Source organism: Halichoerus grypus, chromosome 1, assembly GCF_964656455.1.
Source record: "Halichoerus grypus chromosome 1, mHalGry1.hap1.1, whole genome shotgun sequence".
In the NCBI taxonomy this organism is placed as follows: domain Eukaryota; kingdom Metazoa; phylum Chordata; class Mammalia; order Carnivora; family Phocidae; genus Halichoerus; species Halichoerus grypus.
The window spans coordinates 57,120,133-57,141,102 of NC_135712.1; the positions used below are offsets into that span (position 1 = coordinate 57,120,133).

A 20,970-nucleotide genomic window follows, 5' to 3' on the forward strand; every position below is an offset into this window, starting at 1 on the left:
AACCCTGAAAGTGCAGTTCTCTGTTGGAATAGACATCACTTCATCCCTGAAAGAGATCTACAGCTTCAACGGACGAACTGTGGGGGACTTGTGCTTTTATTGATGTACTTTTGTTACACAAATGGAAATGTCTTGTTTCCATTTCTGGAAGAGTCCTTTTCAACTCTCCTCTCTGTCCTGTCTTCTGTGTAGGAATCTTCCTGCCATCCTGGACTGGGTGAAGACTCAGAAGCCCGGAGCCATGGGTGTCAACATCATCACATCCGACTTCGTGGACCTGGTGGACTTCGCCACGACTGTCATTGAATTGAATGACCTCCTCCAGGAGAACAGAGCTTTGGCTAAATGCTGATTTGGTTTTTATTTCAATGTTGGCTTTGTCGATCCAGGCCAGAGTTCTGAAGGGTTTCCTGTTAGGACGGCCCCTGGGCAGTGATGGGGAAGGAGGAGGAGGGCAGTTTCCCCTCTTCATAGGGCCATTTGGATAGAATTACAGAGCTTTTAATTGCATTTTTCCCAAATGAGACTTTTAAAAAAACTGAAGTCCAAGGGAAGAAGCATGTTTCGTGTGATCAAAGTCAGGGTCTCCCCAGTGGCTCATGATGTGGAATGTAATGTGGAAATGGGGTCTGCAGCTTCCTTCGAGTGTCTCCGATTTGGCCCGGTTTCCTGCTGTCTCCCAGGATGTTGTATGCGAGCCAGTGAGAAGACTGAACCAGAAAGGCATTCTTAGGCAAAAGAATGGCTCGTGGCAGGTGTGGAAGGCCCCGTGGGTGGCTCTAACATCAACCTGGGGCTTCGAGGGAGAAAGGGGCCAGGCACCACTTCTTCTGGCATGTCGAATATTACCACTTCTTCCCCGAGAGAGTAAGACTTCTGGTCACCAGGCCATTCCAGCCACAAGCTGTTCTTGCATAGCTGCTGCTTGGGAACTGGGCACCTGCGTTTTTTGGATAAACTGTGCATATTGCCTTTGGTATCAGAAATGTGTTTCCCAGTTGTAAAACATTGATTCCTTTCCATTTCTATTGGCCCCTTCTTAAAAGTGAAAGGAACAATGGTGGGGGATCTTTTCAGTGTGGGGCCCGACAGGAAATAGATACGCATGTTTGCTGCATGCCGCATTTCTTTGGTTTTAATCCTATAAGCTTTTCCCAAAATGGCTGCCAGGTAAACTCCTGCATCATTTTGGCAAAGTCCTCTTTGGAACGGGATCTTCAAGCCAGATCTTGGAATTGCATTTCATTGCTGCCTGCCGAGGACCCGGGTCTGTGCTGTGTCGCGTAAAGTATAACGCTACCGGAAGGCACCTTATCGTGGCACCAGGGGGGCAGCCGCGGGATGCGTGGGCAAGTGCAATGGATTTAAGGAGGAAGCTCCAAGTGGGTTTGGAGCTGTTCTGTAACTTCTTGAAAACCAGACTACCTCGGGGACATTCAGGATGACTTGTGTGTCATCAAGTGAGAGAGACCCAGTGCTGGAACATTTCCAGTTTGCATCTCAATTGTTGTACTTTCTGCAGGTTGTTTTGGGCCTGCTAATCACCCCTGCAGGAGGGCTGTGAAACTCAAGAGGGGATTTTGGGTTTTGTTTTGTTTTTTTAATTGATAAGAGGTACTTATCTAGAAAGAGCCCTCCTGTGTTTTTATTTATTTATTTATTTATCCATTTATTTATTTATAGATTAAGTTCAGTGCTTCTTACCTCAAGAGCACTCACAAAGGCGCTTCCTGAACTTTTCTCACCCAGGCCCGACGCCGCCCTGATCTTCAACAGGCCCGTGCGTTTCAGGACTGTGAGTGACCTCTGACTGGGCCGGGGGTGTTCCCAGCTCCCCCAGGCCTGTCGGGACAGTGTGCATTGTGTGGGTGTGGTGCAGAGCTGAGAAGCCCCTGGCAGACCACGCACGGGGTCAGAGGATGCAACGGGTCATGAAGAACGCTCAGTTCTTGAGGGAGAATCTCTAGTAGAAGGTCAGAAAGGAAGGATCTGGAAAGAAAACGGGGCATAGGAGTGTGTACGTGCCGATGCCCCTCAGAAATGTCTGAGGATCCCTAAGGAAATATCAGCCTCTGGATTCTTAAGGCAGATAAACATGGACTCCTGGACAGATGTGTGTGTGTGTAAGGATCGTTGGGCCACCTCCCAGCGGCTCGCCATTCCTCCCCTGCCGGTGCTCACGCCGTGTGGCCGTGGGCGCCTGGGGTGAGCTGCCGAAAGCACACGCGCACGCCCAGCTCGCGCTCTTCCAGCCTCTCTGTAAAGTCGGTTCATCCCTGACCTTTAGCTCCCGCGGCTGGAGGGGGGTCACAACACTAATGCCTCTGGGAAGATCTGGTTTAACTCCCTCCTGTTCTTGCATTTGAACCCCCACTCCAAGAGGTTTCTGAGATTGTGCTGTCCATTTTTTAGGGCCTTCTCTGGAAAGGAGTAAGAAAGGAAGTGCCCTCGCTTTCTCAGTTGTTCCTCAATTCTGCTATTAAACCCTAGTGACAAGCTCTGAAATCCCTGGCCTACCCTCAGGGTTTTATTTGTGTCATTATTGTTTCATTTTGGTCTTATTTTTAACTCTTGGTCCATTGCTAGGGACTAGATCGGTTCCCCTCTTTTAACCCTTTGTTACTTGGCAAAGACATCAGGAGGCAAGAGGAGAATGATTCTGCTCTGTTTTATTTGAGCCTCAGCTCTGTCCAGGTGCTTGGTGCTATGCGGCCAGGTGCGCTGGCAGGTATCTACACAGGACGCCAGTGACACCCAAGGGCTGCTAACTGTTCCGTGAAATGTTTACTTGATTTTTTCCTTTAGTTTTAAAAGAGATAATTGCACTTCACTTAGGTTGTAACATTTAAGTGCATCTCAGTGTTTGCCTGGTCAGAGAAAAGTCATCAAGCATGACCCAAAAGCACAGAAAATGGTCCCAAGGTCATGGGCACGGAGCCCTGCTCTATGTGGCAAGCGCAGGTGCTCACTCCTTCTTACTGCTCTGGGTTGCCAGCCTGGCTTGCCTTCTGAAATTCTGCACAGGAGTTCTGGGAGATGGGAGGAAGATTATTTGCAGTTCGCCCTTGATAAACACCCTTGAATTGGCAGAATCTCTGCTCCAAGAAAAAGTTGTTCAACATATCACAAAGGACATATGCATTCTGCTCTTGGACCTAAGACCAAGCAGGAGACTCTGTGATGGGACAGAGGGAGAATAAACTTTAGGTCTATGACTCATTCTGCAACTGCCAACAATAAAAATGGTTGACCCACCACATCATTTATTCTCACAAAATCAAATAAGGCTATCTTGCTTACTCAGAATTCACTTCAAGATCAAATAAAAAGCTACTTGACTGAGCCAAAGAGGGCTTTAGTTTCATAGGATTTGGGGCCATAGTTCTTCTGAAATGTAGGCTGAGTTTTTCATGAATTCTCTGGACCATTTGCCACATTTCCATGGCTTTGTGGCAAAGGGGACAATCACAGGTTTCAGTTAGATTAGAGCACTGTTTAAAGGCTTGAACTTGGAGCCTATTAGAAGTACCACTGTGGTTTCATGGGCACAGAAGATATTCTTAGGGTTGGAGAGAGAAGTCAAGATGGAACTGATGGAAGGGATGATAAATGATTGTGGATTAAATTTTAAATTAATGGCAGACCAAAGAGGATCATGCCAAAACTATTATATATATGCTGTATGAGACCTCTAATAATTAAGTTTAGTCACTTCCTCAGCACTGAGTCCAGACCCCTGAATTCTTGAGAATAGTTAAGCCACAGTCCGAACCCAGGATTTTTATATAAACTCAAAGAAAACACATGATCTGAGCCCAGGTCATGATCAATCTTAAGAATCCTAGTTCTTCTTTCCTGACCTCACGTTCACATCACAAAATGGATGTTTCTGTTCAAGAAGATGATGGTGGAGCATTCTGGAATGAAATGCAGTTTTGTGGTGGGTCAGGATTTTGTTTCTGAATCCTGCCATAAGAAAGTGTCCCCCAAAGAGACATGATTACAACCTGGCAAGAAAGCTTGGTGGAGAAGCCGAAGAAATTACAACTGAAATGAAATGGTTTCTTCTCACGGAAGCACTAGGGCTACACAAATTCAGGCCATCTTACCGAATGAGTTCGTGCCCCGGGTGCAGTTTTTGTAATGTTCTCTGTGGGCTGACTGCAGTTTTTTACTGGGAGGTTCTGGGAAATGGAACAGGCTAACGAGTGGAGCACAGCCATGAGACTTCTCTCTCGTGGCTTTGCAGCTAAGTGACCCTGTGCTACATCTGCCTTGGTTCCTTAATCTGGAATAAAGATGTTGTCTGCTACTGTAGTGCTGTTCTGCACACCTTGGTGGACTAGCTCCCCAAAACATCAGGCCCCTAATGATTAAAGTAAATGCCTCATACTCGGGGGTACCCAGTTCCGGTAACTCTTCCTTGTGTGGCATGTGTGAAGAAATGCCATTTGGGTTCATTGCTCAAAAGTGTGGTGTGGGATGAGGGAACTGGCGCCTTTAGTAATCCGTAGAACAAGATGCGTGTAGCTGCATGAAATCAGCCGACGCCCACTTGAGTTTCTGAGAGGTGGGCTTTCCCAAGTGCATGCTAAACAGTCATGTTACGCCACAAGGGAATGAATAGAAACTGATAACATCAAATGTCCTGACAGGAAGTTTGTTCTGAATGGCACAGAACATAGTTGTCCCTCAAAATCCTACCACCTTTCCAGTCCTCCTTGGCCCTCTGCCTCAGATGGCTTCCTAGTATTTGCCATCATCACTTTGTCACTCACAAATGTTACCTTGGGATACACAGGAGTGAATTGATTAGGGGATAAGTGATTTCGCTGGAAATTGACCCTAATTCCAAGTGATCATGAACAGCCCTTTACTACCCCAGGATGTATGACCGCCTTATCTTCTGGCTTCCCCGGCTTCCTACTAGAAATATTGACACAGGCCACCATATCGCTGCATGGACCCTGAACCTGGAAGAATACAGTACAAATGGCTATCGATGTTGCTGAAATAGCAGTCTTAAAATGCTATAAAAATATTCTAAGAGAACTTTTTCGATCCTGCAGTGGATATAGTGTTCTAGTCTTTTCTCCAGCGAAACTTATTCTTAGGGTTTTTCAGACTCCTTTCTAAGCTACATAGTTTGGATACAATATTTTTCTTCTCTTCACTGGGAACTCAATCCCACAGTCTATTGAGATAACCTCATCAATAGTCAAGAGACATTTTCCATCTCATTCCTTCTGATCTCCACAGAAGTCCACTTTCTCCTCTTGTCTCCTGGCCATCCTTTATCATCTGCCAATTACTATAAATAACAGAATGCTGGCAAAACTTACACAAAAAGGCACACGTGTTCAATGATGCCCAAATGCACTCTTACCACCGAGGTTATTGCTCCGTACTGTCCCAAAGGCATAATTCTGCCCCCCCCCACTCCCCCACAGCCACACACAGAATCTGATTGGAACCCAGAACTCGAGGCCAGTGCTTCATTCAACTAGCAGGAGCTTGCTCACAAGCTTGTAGCCCAATGAGAAGCATAGCATTTTGAAGTCAAACAGGCCTTCAGTCGCTTTGTATATTTGCAGTTTTACATTTGCTATTAGTTTATAGCCACTAATAACACTGAGGTCATGAATCTATAGTATCAATATGATAAATCTTAGAACATATTCTAGACACAGTGGTACCTTGCTGCTACTATACTTACTAATTTACGCCCCAGTATTAATAAGTATCACATACAGATTGTGTATGCATTGTCTGTACTGGATACATGCCAACTATAATCAGCACTTAGAAAATACAGAGATATCATAGTGAAAATACGTCTTGGTCAATTCAGATGATATGTGAATCTGATAAATACTCTACTAGATATTATGTTTGTCCTCTAGGCTTGTTTTATATTACAGTGCATGCTGTTTGCTAAGTTAAGTAAAAAAATAATAATAATAATAATTGTACCAATTTTAAGGTTAGAGTTAAAATTTTACATATATGCTGCTTGGTACTCTGAAATGTATTTTGTGGCTTAATTATCTTATTCATACACATTTCACTTGGCTTTTCCCCCCCTAGGAAATCATTATTCAAATATATCTCTCCTTCTTTCTTATAAACTGGATCATACTGCTTAATTCAACCTAAAACATTGTAAAGCCAGATTACCTCATTTTAACTGTGAAAAAAAAATTAATAGGTATGACATGATGTCTTTTCTTGTATTTTATTTGAACTACCTGAATAGGCCTAACCCCAATAATAAATGTAAAACTTCAGCAGGCACTTTTCCTTGATTCTACGTGCATTTTATTATCGGCCCACTTCTAATTTTTTTAAAGGCTATAGGCTCGGGGCGCCTGGGTGGCTCAGTCGGTTAAGCAGCTGCCTTCGGCTCAGGTCATGATCCCGGGGTCCTGGGATCGAGCCCCACATTGGACTTCCTGCTTGGCGGGGAGCCTGCTTCTCCCTCTCCCTCTGCCTGCCACTCTGCCTACTTGTGCTCTCTATCTCTCTGTCAAATAAAAATAAAATAAAATATTTAAAAAAAAAAACAAATAAAGGCTATAGGCTATAGGCTATAGGCTATAGGCTATAGGCTCAGCGTCAGTAAGATGACTTATCATACGATATCGGATGAGGAATCCATGGGAATTAGCTGACCATGCCTGCAGTCCCCAAGATGAGCATGAAATGTGCTCACAGCCTTGTCACCCGTGCCTTTCTGAGCTTCACCCCCCAACACTTCAGCTGTTTCTCGTAGGCTTGGGCCAGGTCGTCCTGGCCTCCATATTCTCACCCGACCACCATCTCCAGCCCACGTTACTCTGAGCGACTGCCAAATGCCCGGAGATAGAACAAGGCAGAGATGACGTGTTTGTCCACACACAGAGTCAATAATGAGAGGGCGTCCAGGCCAATATTTTCCTCATTCTTAATTCTTTTTAGTAGAATACTGGAGCCCACTTAATTTCAGTGAATTTCTTTTTGCCCTCTGCCTTACAAAAATAATGGGTTGAGGTGAAAGTCCTGTGTATGAATTTAGTAGCGATGAAATTAATTCCATGTTATCATTCATTTCATATAGTTGAATGTTACAATAGCTAATTAGGGATAATCACATGTAGCAATTGAAGAACAAGGTAAGAGTCAGATTTTTCACCTGTATTTTAGTTAGTGTCTAGTAAATCTACCATACTATCCTCTGGTTGGCTTTCATATGCACCATGTTCAGTCATTCCCATTTGGTTTTAATAAAAAATTACATGATGAAGATAAGGCTGGGTCTAACCATAAGCAAAGCGGGTAAAACCTGCATGGGGTAATTGCAAAGACTCCACTGGCCTGCCTCAATTTCTGAACATACACTTGGGTTGAGACATTGCTCTATGAGAATGGAGCTGGTACATTGTGTACAAATGAAGATTTCATTTTGTAGCTGGGTTCTGAACATTCTAGTTAGCACGGAAGCTATGGCAACAGGCATTTCAGAGATGCACAGCCCTGTGTTTCTATCCCAACTCTAGCACGTCCTGGCTGTGTAACTTTAGGCAAACTAACATCTCTAAATATATAGGATATAGGACTAATCATACCTCCTCTGATGGATTGTTGAGAAGTCCACATAAGAAACTAAACAGAAAGCATTTTAGCCCAGAGCCTGGCACTCAGAAATTCTCAAGAGTAGTTTTATTAGTCTTAGTTTGGGGGTGGAGACTTTGCACCCACCCCCTCCCAGTACCCGGTACGATCCCTTCAACCTGGCTAACTTCTAACCCTTGTGTTGATTGGTAAATGATTTAGCAGAAACTAATTCATAAGAAGGGATGCAGATAAATTCAGACAGTGAAAGAGAAGTTGCACGATCACTGGACCAGTTCTGCATGGCTCAGAGAGTGAGTGGGGTTCATGCCCCTGGTGGTATGCCAGATGATGTGAGGTGGAAGGTCGTCACATCCTTGAATAGCATTCATGTCATTAATCACTTAATCATTCTGATTAGTAGAGAGGAAAGTCTCAGCTTAGTGATGAAAACCCTCTGACCCTTGTTTACCTAGCAAAAATTCTTTTAAAAGGCAATAGCCTCCAGCTAACATTTAATACCATTTTGTTTGCATTGTATTTATTTTATGGTTACCTTCTCTTTATGGCAAGTGATACTGGGTTTTCAACAGTGATATAAAATTTCCTTTCAAAGTAAATTTTTAAAAAATCCACTGTGAAGCTATGGGAATGACCTTTGTTTACGATCCTTTCCAGGTTGAAAAAAAAGCTGCCACACACTTGAGTCAACTGCACACTTTGGTCAAGAACTGGGTTTTGCTGTGTTCTTTCCAAACATCCTTAACTAAATAAATAAGTATATAAACAAACTGCTATTTGAGATAGAAAATCCCCTCTTTTGTCGCAAGGATACTCTCCATGTCTCCTGTAGAAGTCCGTGCCCCGACCACCCTCTTTCCCAGCCATCCTGTGCAGCAGTTTAAATGGGCAGGAGAGAGGTGCCCAGTCACCCAGTCCCGCTGACGGCCACGCCCAGGGTTACACACAATGCAGAGAGCAAACCCTGCTTCTTCGACTTGGGAAGTGAGTCCTCTTCTGTGAATTCCTGAGGTTAGGATGCCTGGATGCCCCAGATTTTTGTTGTGCTTTTTTTTTGTCCTTCCCCCAAAGGAATTCTTCTTGATCAGCAGTATGTTTCTTTGTTTATCCCTCTGCAGATCTGCTCACTTGGACTGAAGGAGTGTTATTATTTTTAAGACTCGAAACCTTTCATTCTCAGAGAGGGTAGAAGGTTGCAAGGGAGGGACAGTGGCCAAAGCCCATGTGCCTCAAACCTCACCCAGAATGGCCTGGGCAAGTGCCAGTTAAACAAAAGTGCTAATCAGACCGGGCTGTTTGCACAGCTGGGCAGTGTTTTTGGAGAGCACGGGTGGGGAAGGGGGACCCAGGAGTGTCGCCTCCATCCAGTAGCATCATGCAACTGGGAGAAGCCTGAGGCAAGCAGATGGCTTCAATCTAAGAGGCCTCCTGTCTAACAGATGGGACTTATCCTGTGGAGAAAGGCCCTGAGAAGCAGAGCTCTCATTGCAAAAGGGGCCACTGAAAGCTATTCTTTGTTTAACCTGAGAACTTCTCTGCCTTGTGGCCTAAAGACTTTCCTGCCTCCATCCTTAATGGGCGTTTGCTCAACCTGGGCCCCACAGTCTCATTTCTAGGCCTCCACTAGGAGGGATCCATTAGATCGCCTTTTGCAAAAGGGATCCATTAGATCGCCTTTTGCAAAAGCTTCCCCCTTCCCCAACAACCTTGCAGGTCTAGAACTAACTTGCCACATCAGAGGGGTCAGTGGACTACCTCAGCTGGACCAGAATGCCCTGACATCACACACAAAATTTTGGAAGTATGTGCACTTCTTTCTAGTAGAGGATCCGTAGCTCTCCTCAGATTCTCAGAGGAAACTATGATCCTAAGAAATTTACATACCACTGTCTATCAGTACCTGTGAGAATGAACGATCATTTAAAGGTTGTTAAGCAAGCAACGATGGCCGACATAGGCCTTGGTCTTTCCTATTTAAAAAAATGAACTAAACTAAGACATGAATTTGTTGATTATGGATGCTCTCTTTCAAGAGGTAAAGTTGGATAGAAAAAGATAAAAAGGAACAGATTAAGCAAGTCCAAAGGATTTGTTAGGTGGGCTCTAGCAAGAGAGGGCAGTGGGAGATGGGAGAAACCAGACACACTGGCAGACATGGAGGGGTGGCTGGGTGCCCTGCACAAGTCTGAACACCACATTTCAGAGGGAGGTGGACAAATTGGAGCCTTTCAAGAGAATGACGGCTAGGAGGGTGAAGGGTCTAGAAACTGACCCACCTGAGAAACTAGGGATGTTGAGTTTAGAAAAGACTGAGAAAAGGGTGATGGTGATATCTTCAAGTATTTTCAAATTGTTAGATGACGAGATATTAAAATCTTATAAATTTATATGTGGAAGGACCAAAGAGCTTTTGTCCAGGTGCTGATGTTACAGGAGAGAAAACTGAAAGCCAGAGAGAAAAGACTGGCCCAAGGCAGTGCTGGGACTAGAACCTGGTTTCTGAGCCTCTACCCAGCATCCTTCCCCAACACTTGCAACTGCCTCCCTGAGTGCCTGATAATGCCGAGAAGAACTAGGACCCATGAGTTGCCATTTCAAGAAGGTAGAGCTTGGCTCAGTAAAAAGCATTCCTATCTGAGATCATGAGCTCACCATCAGGCAGAGTATTTCTGAGAGTGTGCATTAGTTTTCTATAGTTGCTATAATAAGTCACCACAAGCTTCGTGGCTTACAACAGCACACACTTGTTACCTTTCAAGTCTAGAGTCAGAGGTCTAAAATGGGCCAGCCCAGGGCAGCATTCCTTCTGGAGGCTCTAGAGGAAAATTCATTTCCTTGCCTTTTCAGCTTCTAGAAGCCATTCCTTGGCCAGTGGCCCCTTCCTGCATCTTCAAAGTCAGCAGCATAGCATCTTTAATCTCTCTCTGACTCCACTTCTGTCTCCACGTCTCCTTTGATTCTAGCATCTTACAAGGACCCCTGTGACATACTGGCCCACCTGGATATGCCAGGATAATCTCCCATCTCAAAATTCATAACTTGATCCCATCTACGAAATCCCACATGTAAGGTGACATATCCACAGGCTCTAAGGATTTGGACATGGACATCTTTGGGTGCTCTTCAGCCTACCACGCAGTACTATAGAAAGTGCATTGACATTGGTACAGTTTTAGAACAGTGAGTTCAAATCCTGATTGAAGCACCTACTCATTGCATGACTATTACCCCTTCGAGCTTCTCTTCCCTCACCGATAAAATAAGTATAAAATTTCAAGGTTACTATGAGGATTTATGTATATATATCTATATATCTATATCTATATATGTATAGATAGATATATAAACGCCTAGTATATAGTGCACATTCAGTAAGAGGCAGCCAGATTTGTTCAAGAAATTTCCAGATGATTCTCACCAGACAGGAATTCAATAGAAGAAACTCTATTACATGAGAGATTGGCTAAAGTGACCTCCAAATTCCCTTCTGGGATTGCTACAAGAAAAAGAAGTGAAATAAAAGGATTTTCCTCCCATATATACTAGTCTACTTCACAGATCTGGTTGCAAGGTCACTGCTTTTCTGGATAGTCAATAGCTAACAGATCTGCTTTCTGCCCCCGCGGTGCTGCTATCAGGCTTGAAGAGGACTGAGAGCCTGGTCTGGTCTGCAATGATTGGCCAGTCCAGGCAGCTGAGACCAGTGCAGGCTCCCTCCTTCATATCTGTCAACATACCTGACTGCGAGCAAGTCACAGCCCGTGACCGCTGTCTGCAGGGGCCAGGGAAAGCAGGAAAGCAAACGGAGGGAAACACCTTGATTTGGTGCTTGAGGAAAAGTGAAAGCCTGTGTTGATGCTTCTTACCACCGTCCCAAACTCTTCAGCAAGGACTGGAACAGTCATGGGCCACCACTGCTGAGTCAAGAAGGAATTTGAGAGAAGAATCCAGATTCTAAAGCAGCAATCAAGGTAAGCAATCTGTCTGGTCATGGGCCTTTCTCTCAAGATCCCAATACAAGCACTTTGCCCAGCCTTGTAGCCAGGGTGTCTGTGATGATGGCCTACTGAAGGAGATGTATGTTAGTTGTGGGCGCATGTCGAGAGAATTCAATCATTTGTCCACCAACATATTCTGCAAGGTGGGCTGTTATTTTTCTTCCATTCTTGCTCCCCTTTGAAAATCGTCATTGTTCCTCTACATATTTCAAAGGTTTAGAAAGTTTTCTATCTTTCATTATAAAAATCGTATGTGTGATTTCTTGAAGTTCTTCCATTAGTCATGGCTCTTCAAACATAACTTTGTTCCAGAATTTTGTTTGCATGCATTCTTGATACTTTCAAGATATAGCATGACAGTTGGCATTATAATTCTGAGGAACACACTGTCCAGAAAACTGTCAAACTCAAAATGATAGGCTCTCCTAGGAAGCCATATGCATTTTTCTGCTCTGGAACCTAAGGAGTTAAAGGTCTTGAAATTGCTGGAGCAGAATCAAGCCTATTTACCTAAGCTTATCACCCAGGGCAGCTGGGTCAATCATTTACTGATGAAAGGCTGTTTCCCAACTTTGACAGAAGACCACTAAAGTCCTTGCCTGACTATCTCTATAGAATGGACACAAGACAGTGTAGAAGGTACTGCACTTTGTGGCGAGAGCCCGTATTCTCTTCTGACCAAAGACGTTTTTCTCCTACCCAGAGTTGTAAATGCCACAGGGTCCTTCCCTAGCTCAACAACAAATAAACATGAACAAGACTCATGCACAAACTAAATACCTGATGTCACCTCCCGCATGAGAGCTTGGGGCTTTGAAGAAGCTTCCCCTACTTCAGGAGGTCTACTGGGAAGAAATAGACTCGAGAACAAGTTATTAAGTGATTCTCTAGGGAGAGTAAGATTATTAAGTAATCACCAAAAAACATGGAATTTTTCCCCTTCAAGTCTACACATTCCAGAAATATGTCCTTTTTAATAAACATGATCCACTCTGCTTTAGGTCTGAATCTAACTCTTCCACAAAGGTTGTCATATTGTCATCCTATATACTTGTCAGGTCTATGCAATGGCTCCGAGCTCTTATCATTGTTAGAAGCCCTGGTGATAGAGAAGCCCTATTTTTCTGAACTCCCTTTAGGGAAGGGGTTGGGCCATTTACTCAACAAGGTAATGTTTGACACTATTTTGTCAATCATTTATGGAATTGAAGTGTATCCCCTTTAGTGTGGTTTGTGGCCGGAATTTTTATGTGGCTCAGGCAGTTAACTCGATGCAGGAGTGGAGGCCATTGCGGAGGGTAGCACAGACACAAATCCCATGTGTGATTTTGGGTGAGTCTGTGGCTAACTCCCAGGAATGTGGGGAAGAATTACGGAAACTGATACATTTCTGTGAAGATATTAACTCTGTAAAATGTTAAGTGTGCGTCTGGCTGGTTTCCAGAGAATGTTCATAGATAATGCATGTGAAGGCGGTGGCTTAGAGGGGGGTGGGGAGTGTGTCAGAACATTCCAATGCATCGGCCAGATTTACCCACAATACCTTAGGCTGTCTTAGGAACAGATAGGTCTTATCTATCCTTTCTGCATAGCATCCGCTTAAGCCAAAACCCTGGTGGCCCTTGAGAGTATATCCAGCTTTTCTTCCCATTTCAGGCATATTGGATATTGGGTGGGGGAAAGTTACTCTTGAGATTGACTAAACGAGATAGACAGTATTATTCCTTTTACAAGTTAGGAAGTTAGAACCCAGAAGTTAATTAATTTGCTCAAGTTTACTCAGAGGCTGGGCCCGGATTCTACCAAATTCTGCCTCATTTCCAATCCAGTGTTTTTCCCAAGTGGTCATGGAGTTAAGCACATGTGGGAACATAAATTGTGGTGTGTGTGGGCGTTGGGGGGTCACTGAGGAAAGCAAGGCTGACTAATGGAGTCAGCGGTTCTCCACCTGCCCTTTGATGTGCCATGCCCGAGGCCGGCTCGGTACCACTGTAACCAGAACACCAGCACTGATGAGACAGGACCTTCTTGGAGGGGAAGGAAGGGGGAGGAACAGGCGGGGAGCAAAGCGAAGTGTTCCCAGTCCTAGTAGTGACGGTCCCTGGAGTCTTCCCAGTCCTGGATATTTCTTAAGTAAACCCAGGGAATTTTCAGGCTAGATCTCCGCCCCTTTCTATTCCAGAGACTCAAATTCATGAGCCCCAACTTAAGTACGACATTTGAACTATGACATCATTCCAATCCTTCTCCAGGAACTAAGAAAATTAATTACAGTTTCACTTCACCGCAGCTCATATCCACTCATCTAAATCCCTGGGATTTGGGCAGAAAGAGGCTTAAAGCAGGAGGAACCTTCAGCAATCTATCATATCAAGGCTCCTGGTAACTGCAACCCAAAGAGACCCGTGTGAGCCTGGAGTCCAAATGGCTTGTTGGTGTCATTCAAGCGGTAAATGCATAAGGTCTTCCTTTCCTACCAACCTCCATTTCACTTTTGTTTGGATACACCCTAAAAATTCCATTAGCTGTCTGGCAGAAATCCCAAAGCAGCCACAATTCCTGAGCATTTACAAGATCAAGATAAAGAAATGCCACCGTGAGATGTGGTTGGCTAAGTATCTTTGAACAGAGAATTTGTTCTTTATCCTGACCCACCTCATACATACCTCAGTGTGTGATAACAAAGGCATTACAAATAGGGATCGCGTTGCCAAGTCCACTGAGTAGGTGCCATGTTCGGAGACAGCTGACCCCGCAGGAACTGTACTCACATGCTATCATTTTTGTGACCTAAAACATTAGGATAAAGGGAAGAAGTTGGAGCTGAAATACACGGACTCATAACAACAGTTCACCTTTATCCAGTGCCTCTGACAGCCAGGAAATGAACCACTGTCTTTTTTTATCTACATTTTTTAAAAATTTAATCCTTATAATAAACTTATGTAATTTGCTCAATTCACACATATTGGATAGCTAGTAAGATGAGGTGAAATTTAAACTGGGGTCTGTCTGGCCAAAGCCCATGTTCTTTAGCACTCTGTTTTGGGAAAAATACCCAATGGTATCTATGTTATTTGTATTCCAGGTGTAAAAGAGAATGGAGTCCTTTCTAAATTATTAGCTTGGATCCTCAGAGTATATATTTATGACTCCCTCCCCCAGGTGTTCGTGATCCTATGCAGGCATAAGACCCAATATCAGAGTAGTTTTCCTCTCCTCCAGGGAAGTAACACACACACACCACACACGCACACACACACACACACACCACACACGCACACACACGCACACACACACACACACACGCACACACACGCACACACACACCACACACACACACGCACACACACCACACACGCACACACACACCACACACACACACACACGCACACACACGCACACACACACCACACGCACACACACACCACACACGCACACACACACCACACACACACACACGCACACACACGCACACACACACCACACACACACACGCACACACACACCACACACGCACCACACACACACACACGCACACACACGCACACACACACCACACACGCACACACACGCACACACGCACACACACACACACCACACACACACACACGCACACACACACACACACACACGCACACACACACACACACACACCACACACACACGCACACACACGCACACACACACACCCCTCACCCTCAGCTCAGCATTTTGATCCCTTTCTGAAATTGCGAAAGAAAATCGTCCTCTTCTTCTGGTCAACAAACATTGTTTTGTTGATTTGTTTGATTTTAATGTAACATAGAGACAAATTTTTCATTTATTGTACCAGGACCTTTTATTTCCGCAGTCCAATCTCTCTCTCTGAGCAAGGGAAATACGTCAAAACTCCCCATATGGTTTCTTTCATTTTCATCACAGCCCCGTAAGGGCGGTGTCATGTTCAGACACATCCTTTCACACAAGGAACCCAACACTCAATAAAGGTGAGTGCCCTTCTCAATGTCACTCAGCTCACAAGTCCCATAGGTCTCGCGAATCCAAATTCTTTGCTCTTTTTTCCTAATACACAAGCAGTTTTCTGGATTCTTTGGGCTCACAGATGTGCGAATGGGACAATAAAAGCCATTTTCAGAAATTAAAAATGCCAACTGACTAGAAAGCCTGTTCTTGGGCTACAGAGACCAACTCAAATGTTGATTGCTTTGCTTTTGGCTGAGATTCTATCAGGTCAGTGTGGTAATGTTGTTACTCTAATTAGATTTTCACTGAGTAGTGGAAATGAAGATACTAATGGATACTTAATAAAATCTGCCCTAAAGGCAAAAGCCAATTCAAGCCATGTGCCCATAAGCGGAGTTAAGAGATCAAAGGAATTCTTGCAAGGCAAAAGGTCAGAAACCACTGCTTGCAGGCCTGTGGGATGGTATATACCATACGTAGGTAGGGGGTCTCTTGATATAGACAGTTCCTGTCTTGGTTAACTCTCTGACCAGCTGGTGTCCTGTGGTCAAGCAAGAAAACCTAAGGAACTCTTCCTACAGATTGGGTATCTGTCACGAGTGGTGTCCCAATACTTCTAGAAGCCAGCTAAAGTTACAGCCGGCATTCTTGTGCCCTGTGAATTTCATTTCAGCCCTAAGATGCTCTGAGGAGTCAGGGAGAAACTTCATCAGTTGTGCATCTGTGGGGACCAAAAGTTTTTATTCCTAATGCTTCACTGGGAACTTCTCCTGGCTGGCCAGCTAAGTCTCCATCCCATGTGACAGTCTTGTTATATGCGTCCTTGCTTTCGGGCAAATGTGTATTTTCATTGCACTTTTGTCCGCATCTCCATGCCCTCAGAGGCTCTAAGGGTCTTGGTGCAGGAGGACCCATTCACTCTGGGCAGTGAGCGGAGAGAATGAAACTTCTGCCCTGCCCCACACCAACTCGCCCCCCTCCTCTTGACAGTTCCTAGGTCAAGTTTCCCTTGGGAGCAGTTAGGGAACTGAAGGTCACAAAGAGCTGGCAATGCACCATGCCTTGGAGGGTTTCCCAGAAAGCAAAATGAAAATGAGATTGTTTTCACATAAGACTTCTGTATTTGGAGGACAGGATTCAAACCGTTTGAATCTGCAGTTTCACTGTGCACTTAGGTAACCCCCACGAAGTCTAGTTGTTTTTCTTTTCCTAAAGCCAAAACAATATCAAAAATACTTCCTGCAGAGAACTCTAACTAGGCAGAATTCTTTTTTGTCATTGCTGAGCTGATATTTTCAAGGATTCATATCTTAAGATAAGCCTTATATGATGTGTTTAGCTGGGGCTCTTGTGTCTTTCTGTGTAGTGATGGCTGGCCATGGGCCTGCCTTGTTGTAATCTCATTAGATGTCACAATGCACCCAGCTGAAAACTTGTGGTTAGTAAGTGAGCAGGTTGCAAAAAAAGAAAACCCAGAGGCCAAGCAAAGATGTTGCAGTGAAGGAGCAGATGGTAGGTTCTCTATGACCTGAAGAAAACCAGTACCTCCATCCTCAAAAGATATACCTTCAAGTTCAAATATATGTATTCCACAAAATTGAGCTTTATTCCCTGAGTAGGAATCCTGAATATAGGCAAGAACCAATGGCTAGGCCTCCCAATATCTGACTGTGCTCTACCAAAATTCATTTCATCTGGTTTCTCTTTGCAAGATGGAAGAACCCTTGGCAAGAGTTATTATTATAGAATATAGTTGTGTTGGTAACTTAGAGTCCGACCAATAGAACATAAAACATAGCCCGACAGAGGCACCCTGGTCTTGACTCCACCATTATCTTGCTCTGTGGGTTGGTGCCAACTTTTAAACTTCTTGGTGGTGACTCAGTTTTGATTCTTTACTTTCTGCATCTTCACTGTGAATAACCACAAACATTCATTGATGGAGTCATCCTCAGCTCTGTTGTCGTCACTTACTCTTTCCGAGAAACATGTTAGACACAGTTTTTGAAAGAAGATTAAATAATCTTGAAGGTTTTTAATTTATCTAGTGAGCCAAACCACAGCCTCCTTAGAGTCCCTTGTTTGGGTCTGTGGCTGTCTATGTGTGCGCACATACTTTTAATTATTTGTACGATACTCTGGGGGCGCCTGGGTGATTCAGTCGGTAAGCATCCGATGCTTGATTCCAGCTCAGGTCATGATCTCAGGGTCCCGAGATTGAGCCCTGTGTTGGGCTCCATGCTGGGCGTGGAGCCTGCTTAAGGTTCTCTCTCTCCCTCTCCCTCTGACCCTCCCCCTGCTCCTGCCTTTGCGCAAGTGCTCACGTGCGTGCTTTCTCACTCTAAAAAAAAAAAAAAAAAACCACAATATTTTGTACAGTACTCTGAAGATTATGAGTTCTCAATAAACATTCACTGATGATAATAAATTGGTAGTTGACTGTAAATTTGGTAGAGAAAGTGATTAAAAAAAAAAAAGACTTTTTCATTGCCAGGGATGACTAAAGAAAAGAAGGAGAAGTATTAACCTGTGGTGTGGTGGGCACGGTGCTTTGAAGATCACTTGCTCTCCAGCGGTCCAGTAACAGATGGCCCAACAGAGCGGACACTGGTTTGGTCCGATCGTGCTGTTGCTGCATGCTGCCTATGCAACATGGAGCAAATCCCTTCAGCTCTCTCGGGCTCAATTGCTTTTTTAAACAATGGAGGCGGGTAGATGGGTGTGTATGATTTTGTTATGGTCTCCTCCAGTTTTAATATTCTGTCTTTTATGAAAAACTAGAGAAGATCAACAGTTCTTTTAAAAAGAAAATACACAAATGGATGTTATCTCTCTTGAGCCACTTTTGCTATCTCTTAGGTAAATGAACTGTGGGAATAAGAAACTGCTAAAAAGATCTCAAGAATGAAAGTCCAAGGCTGTTATAAGATTGGAGAAGGTGGGCATCGATCTTTTCTGGAGAAGGAGCCCACGCAGCTGGAAAATGGAGGCAACCACCTCTGAGTTCTGTCCCGCGCCAACCCTGACAGTGACGCTCAGCTTTGCCACCCCTTTGTATCACGGATGGGAGCTCCAGCGAGCCGCCAGTCCGGACTATTATCCTCCCTCTATAAATAAACAAAAGCCCTTAAAGGTGACGTGACTTGCCCAAGGTTACAGGAATATGGCAGTGTGTCCAGTGGAACTGTATGTGTTGGTGACATCATAAGCAAAAGGCGGAAGAGTGAGGGACAGATCTGCACCTCCTCTTAAGTTCACAAAACAGTGGTCAAGGGCTCTGGAAGAGCTGCAAGTTTGCTTTGGATCCTGAGACCGTTTGTGTCCTCCTGCCCCTCCCTGAGCTGCCTCCCAGCTGCCCTGCCCAGGGTTACTCACCTAGGGGGTTGCTCACTGGGTGCTGGTGCTCATGTCCCTTCTTGTAAGCTTCATGAAAGGCTATTTGTAATGAAGAGAAGGCACAACAAGGAAGAAGAACAATGCATCAAAGATCTTCCCTGAGGGCTTGAACTCAAAAGGCAGTTTTCCTGGGAGAGACTTTGGTTTCCCTTTTATATTCTGCAGAAATGAATGGTCATCAGGATGACTGACAGAATTATGACGTTCCAGTCCAACGTGGATAATTTCTATTTTTCACCCCTGGGGTTATTTCACTCCTCTCTGCTCTACTTCTCCCACAAAAAGGACAGTATAATGCTCGCTCACTGTGACAATGAGAAAGCAGCCCAGGGCGGTACCGTTCAAAGGAAACTGCTAAGCTCACCAAGCACCAAGGCAGGACTGGAAGTGCTAGTAAAAAAGTGTGTAGCATCACAGCCCACGCGGGTCTACTTATCACTTCAGACCCATGCCCAGGGAGCTCTAAGGCCCGGCAGAACCATATTCACAAGTCATGGCTAGGAACTTCTGGCCCCACAAGGAAAGCACTGAAAGAAATGAGGCAACAATGGTCTCATGTCTTGGCAGCATTCAGAGGTTGCATCACTTTGCTATCCATTTTTTTTGTCCCTTTTTAAAGATGAGAGAGGGAAAGACAATATTAGTTACTATCACCCAGGGATCTCTGGTAATTTTTGGAGTGATGGGGAACATCATGAATTCAGTAAGAATAGACTGATTTCCTGGCAGGTTCCTCAAGTGACTTTTCGCACTTCTCCGTTTGTATGTTACTGAGTTTTCATACTTCTCCATTTTGACTCTATTTCCAATATCTAATTGGCTTCTTCTCAGGTAGTCTCTTGGGGAAAGGGATGGGTAACACAGTAATGCGTAGTTGATACTGTCCACAATCATATTAGCTAGGCTCACTTTTCAGAAGCCACAAAGCAACCAACCAACCACCAAAATTCACCCTTGGGTTGCCCACCAAATACATTCAGTTAAGGCAGGTTAGGAAGAAAATAAGCTTATGATTCAACAGTATACCAACCCTTAATGAGGCCAGAGAACCAAAATGGCCCGTGATTCCAAGAAACATTATCAATGTCAAATGTAGCTCAAAAACAGACCTCAGTGTACTCCCATGGACAGTCTCATACATACTCTAATGCTGATAACCAAGTGACCAAGCACCAGTAAGTACTGTCACAGCTCCTTCTATAGAGTCCGGGAGCACACCGTCACTTCTTGAACTGAACTGAATTCCCAATATTGGGCTGGATTCTCCAGCCTTGTCAGTCTTCTAGTAGGAGAAAAAGTGTTTCAGGAGCAATAGAAAGCCCTGTTTTCCTACTTTCCAAAAGCCATCTGGCCATTCATACATCTACCCTTAGTCCTCACTCAGCACACAGTGAAGGGAGTCAGAGTCCATAAGTGTTCTATCTGTGCTCATCACTCTGCCAGACAGTGAAGGTAAGGAGGGGCTTATCCAGTAGAGACTTTCCAGAAAATTAAGAGACTGTTCCTAATAATCCCATGTTTTTACTGCCCACTAGTCTGAAAGGCAAAGAGGCAGCATTTTCAACAGAGGAGATTTTCATGCTATAAATCTTCAGGCATTTGGGGGCACCAAGTGTTTTGATGTAATTGCAGTAAACCTAAAATAATTTACAAGTTGTGTGTGTGTGTGCAATGCATGGAAAGAATTTTGATATGAGAAAGACATTAGATCAGTTTTGCAGAAAGAAAAATCTTTAAACTATTCCTGGATGTAGGTTACAAAAAATCTAGGTACTTGTTTAATTTCTGGAATTAATTAGCAAATGTTTGTCCAAAACATGGGCTTAAAGGACTTCTATTGATAGCATAGCCCTTCTCTAAAATTGCTGCAACGCATTTTGGTCATTTTTAGAAAAGGCACACTACAAGAAGCTTTGGTATGTAAAACATTCTTCTGAGATGTCTACACGAATCTCAGGGTCAGTTAATTATATTGAACTTCATATGTCTTCAAGTAACT

General features: G+C 44.2%; 1 protein-coding gene and 1 long non-coding RNA gene across 2 annotated transcripts in view; one reads left to right on the top strand and one right to left on the bottom strand.

The window, feature by feature from the left end:
• Window positions 1–6,292, top strand: part of PLCXD2 (phosphatidylinositol specific phospholipase C X domain containing 2) — a 48,520-nt gene extending 42,228 nt beyond the window's left edge. Inside the window, exon 4 of the mRNA XM_036066560.2 lies at window positions 193–6,292. Within this exon, the coding sequence (XP_035922453.1) occupies window positions 193–352 (160 nt within the window). The 3' untranslated portion in view covers window positions 353–6,292. The remainder of the gene's footprint in view (window positions 1–192) is intronic.
• The window catches only part of LOC118519226 (uncharacterized), a 31,754-nt gene extending 12,287 nt beyond the window's left edge, over window positions 1–19,467 (bottom strand). The window contains exons 1-2 of the long non-coding RNA XR_013445146.1: window positions 18,951–19,467; window positions 14,276–14,399 (exon numbers count right to left, since the gene is read on the bottom strand). This is a non-coding gene — a long non-coding RNA (uncharacterized LOC118519226). The remainder of the gene's footprint in view (window positions 1–14,275; window positions 14,400–18,950) is intronic.
• Between the last annotated feature and the right edge of the window lie 1,503 nt (window positions 19,468–20,970).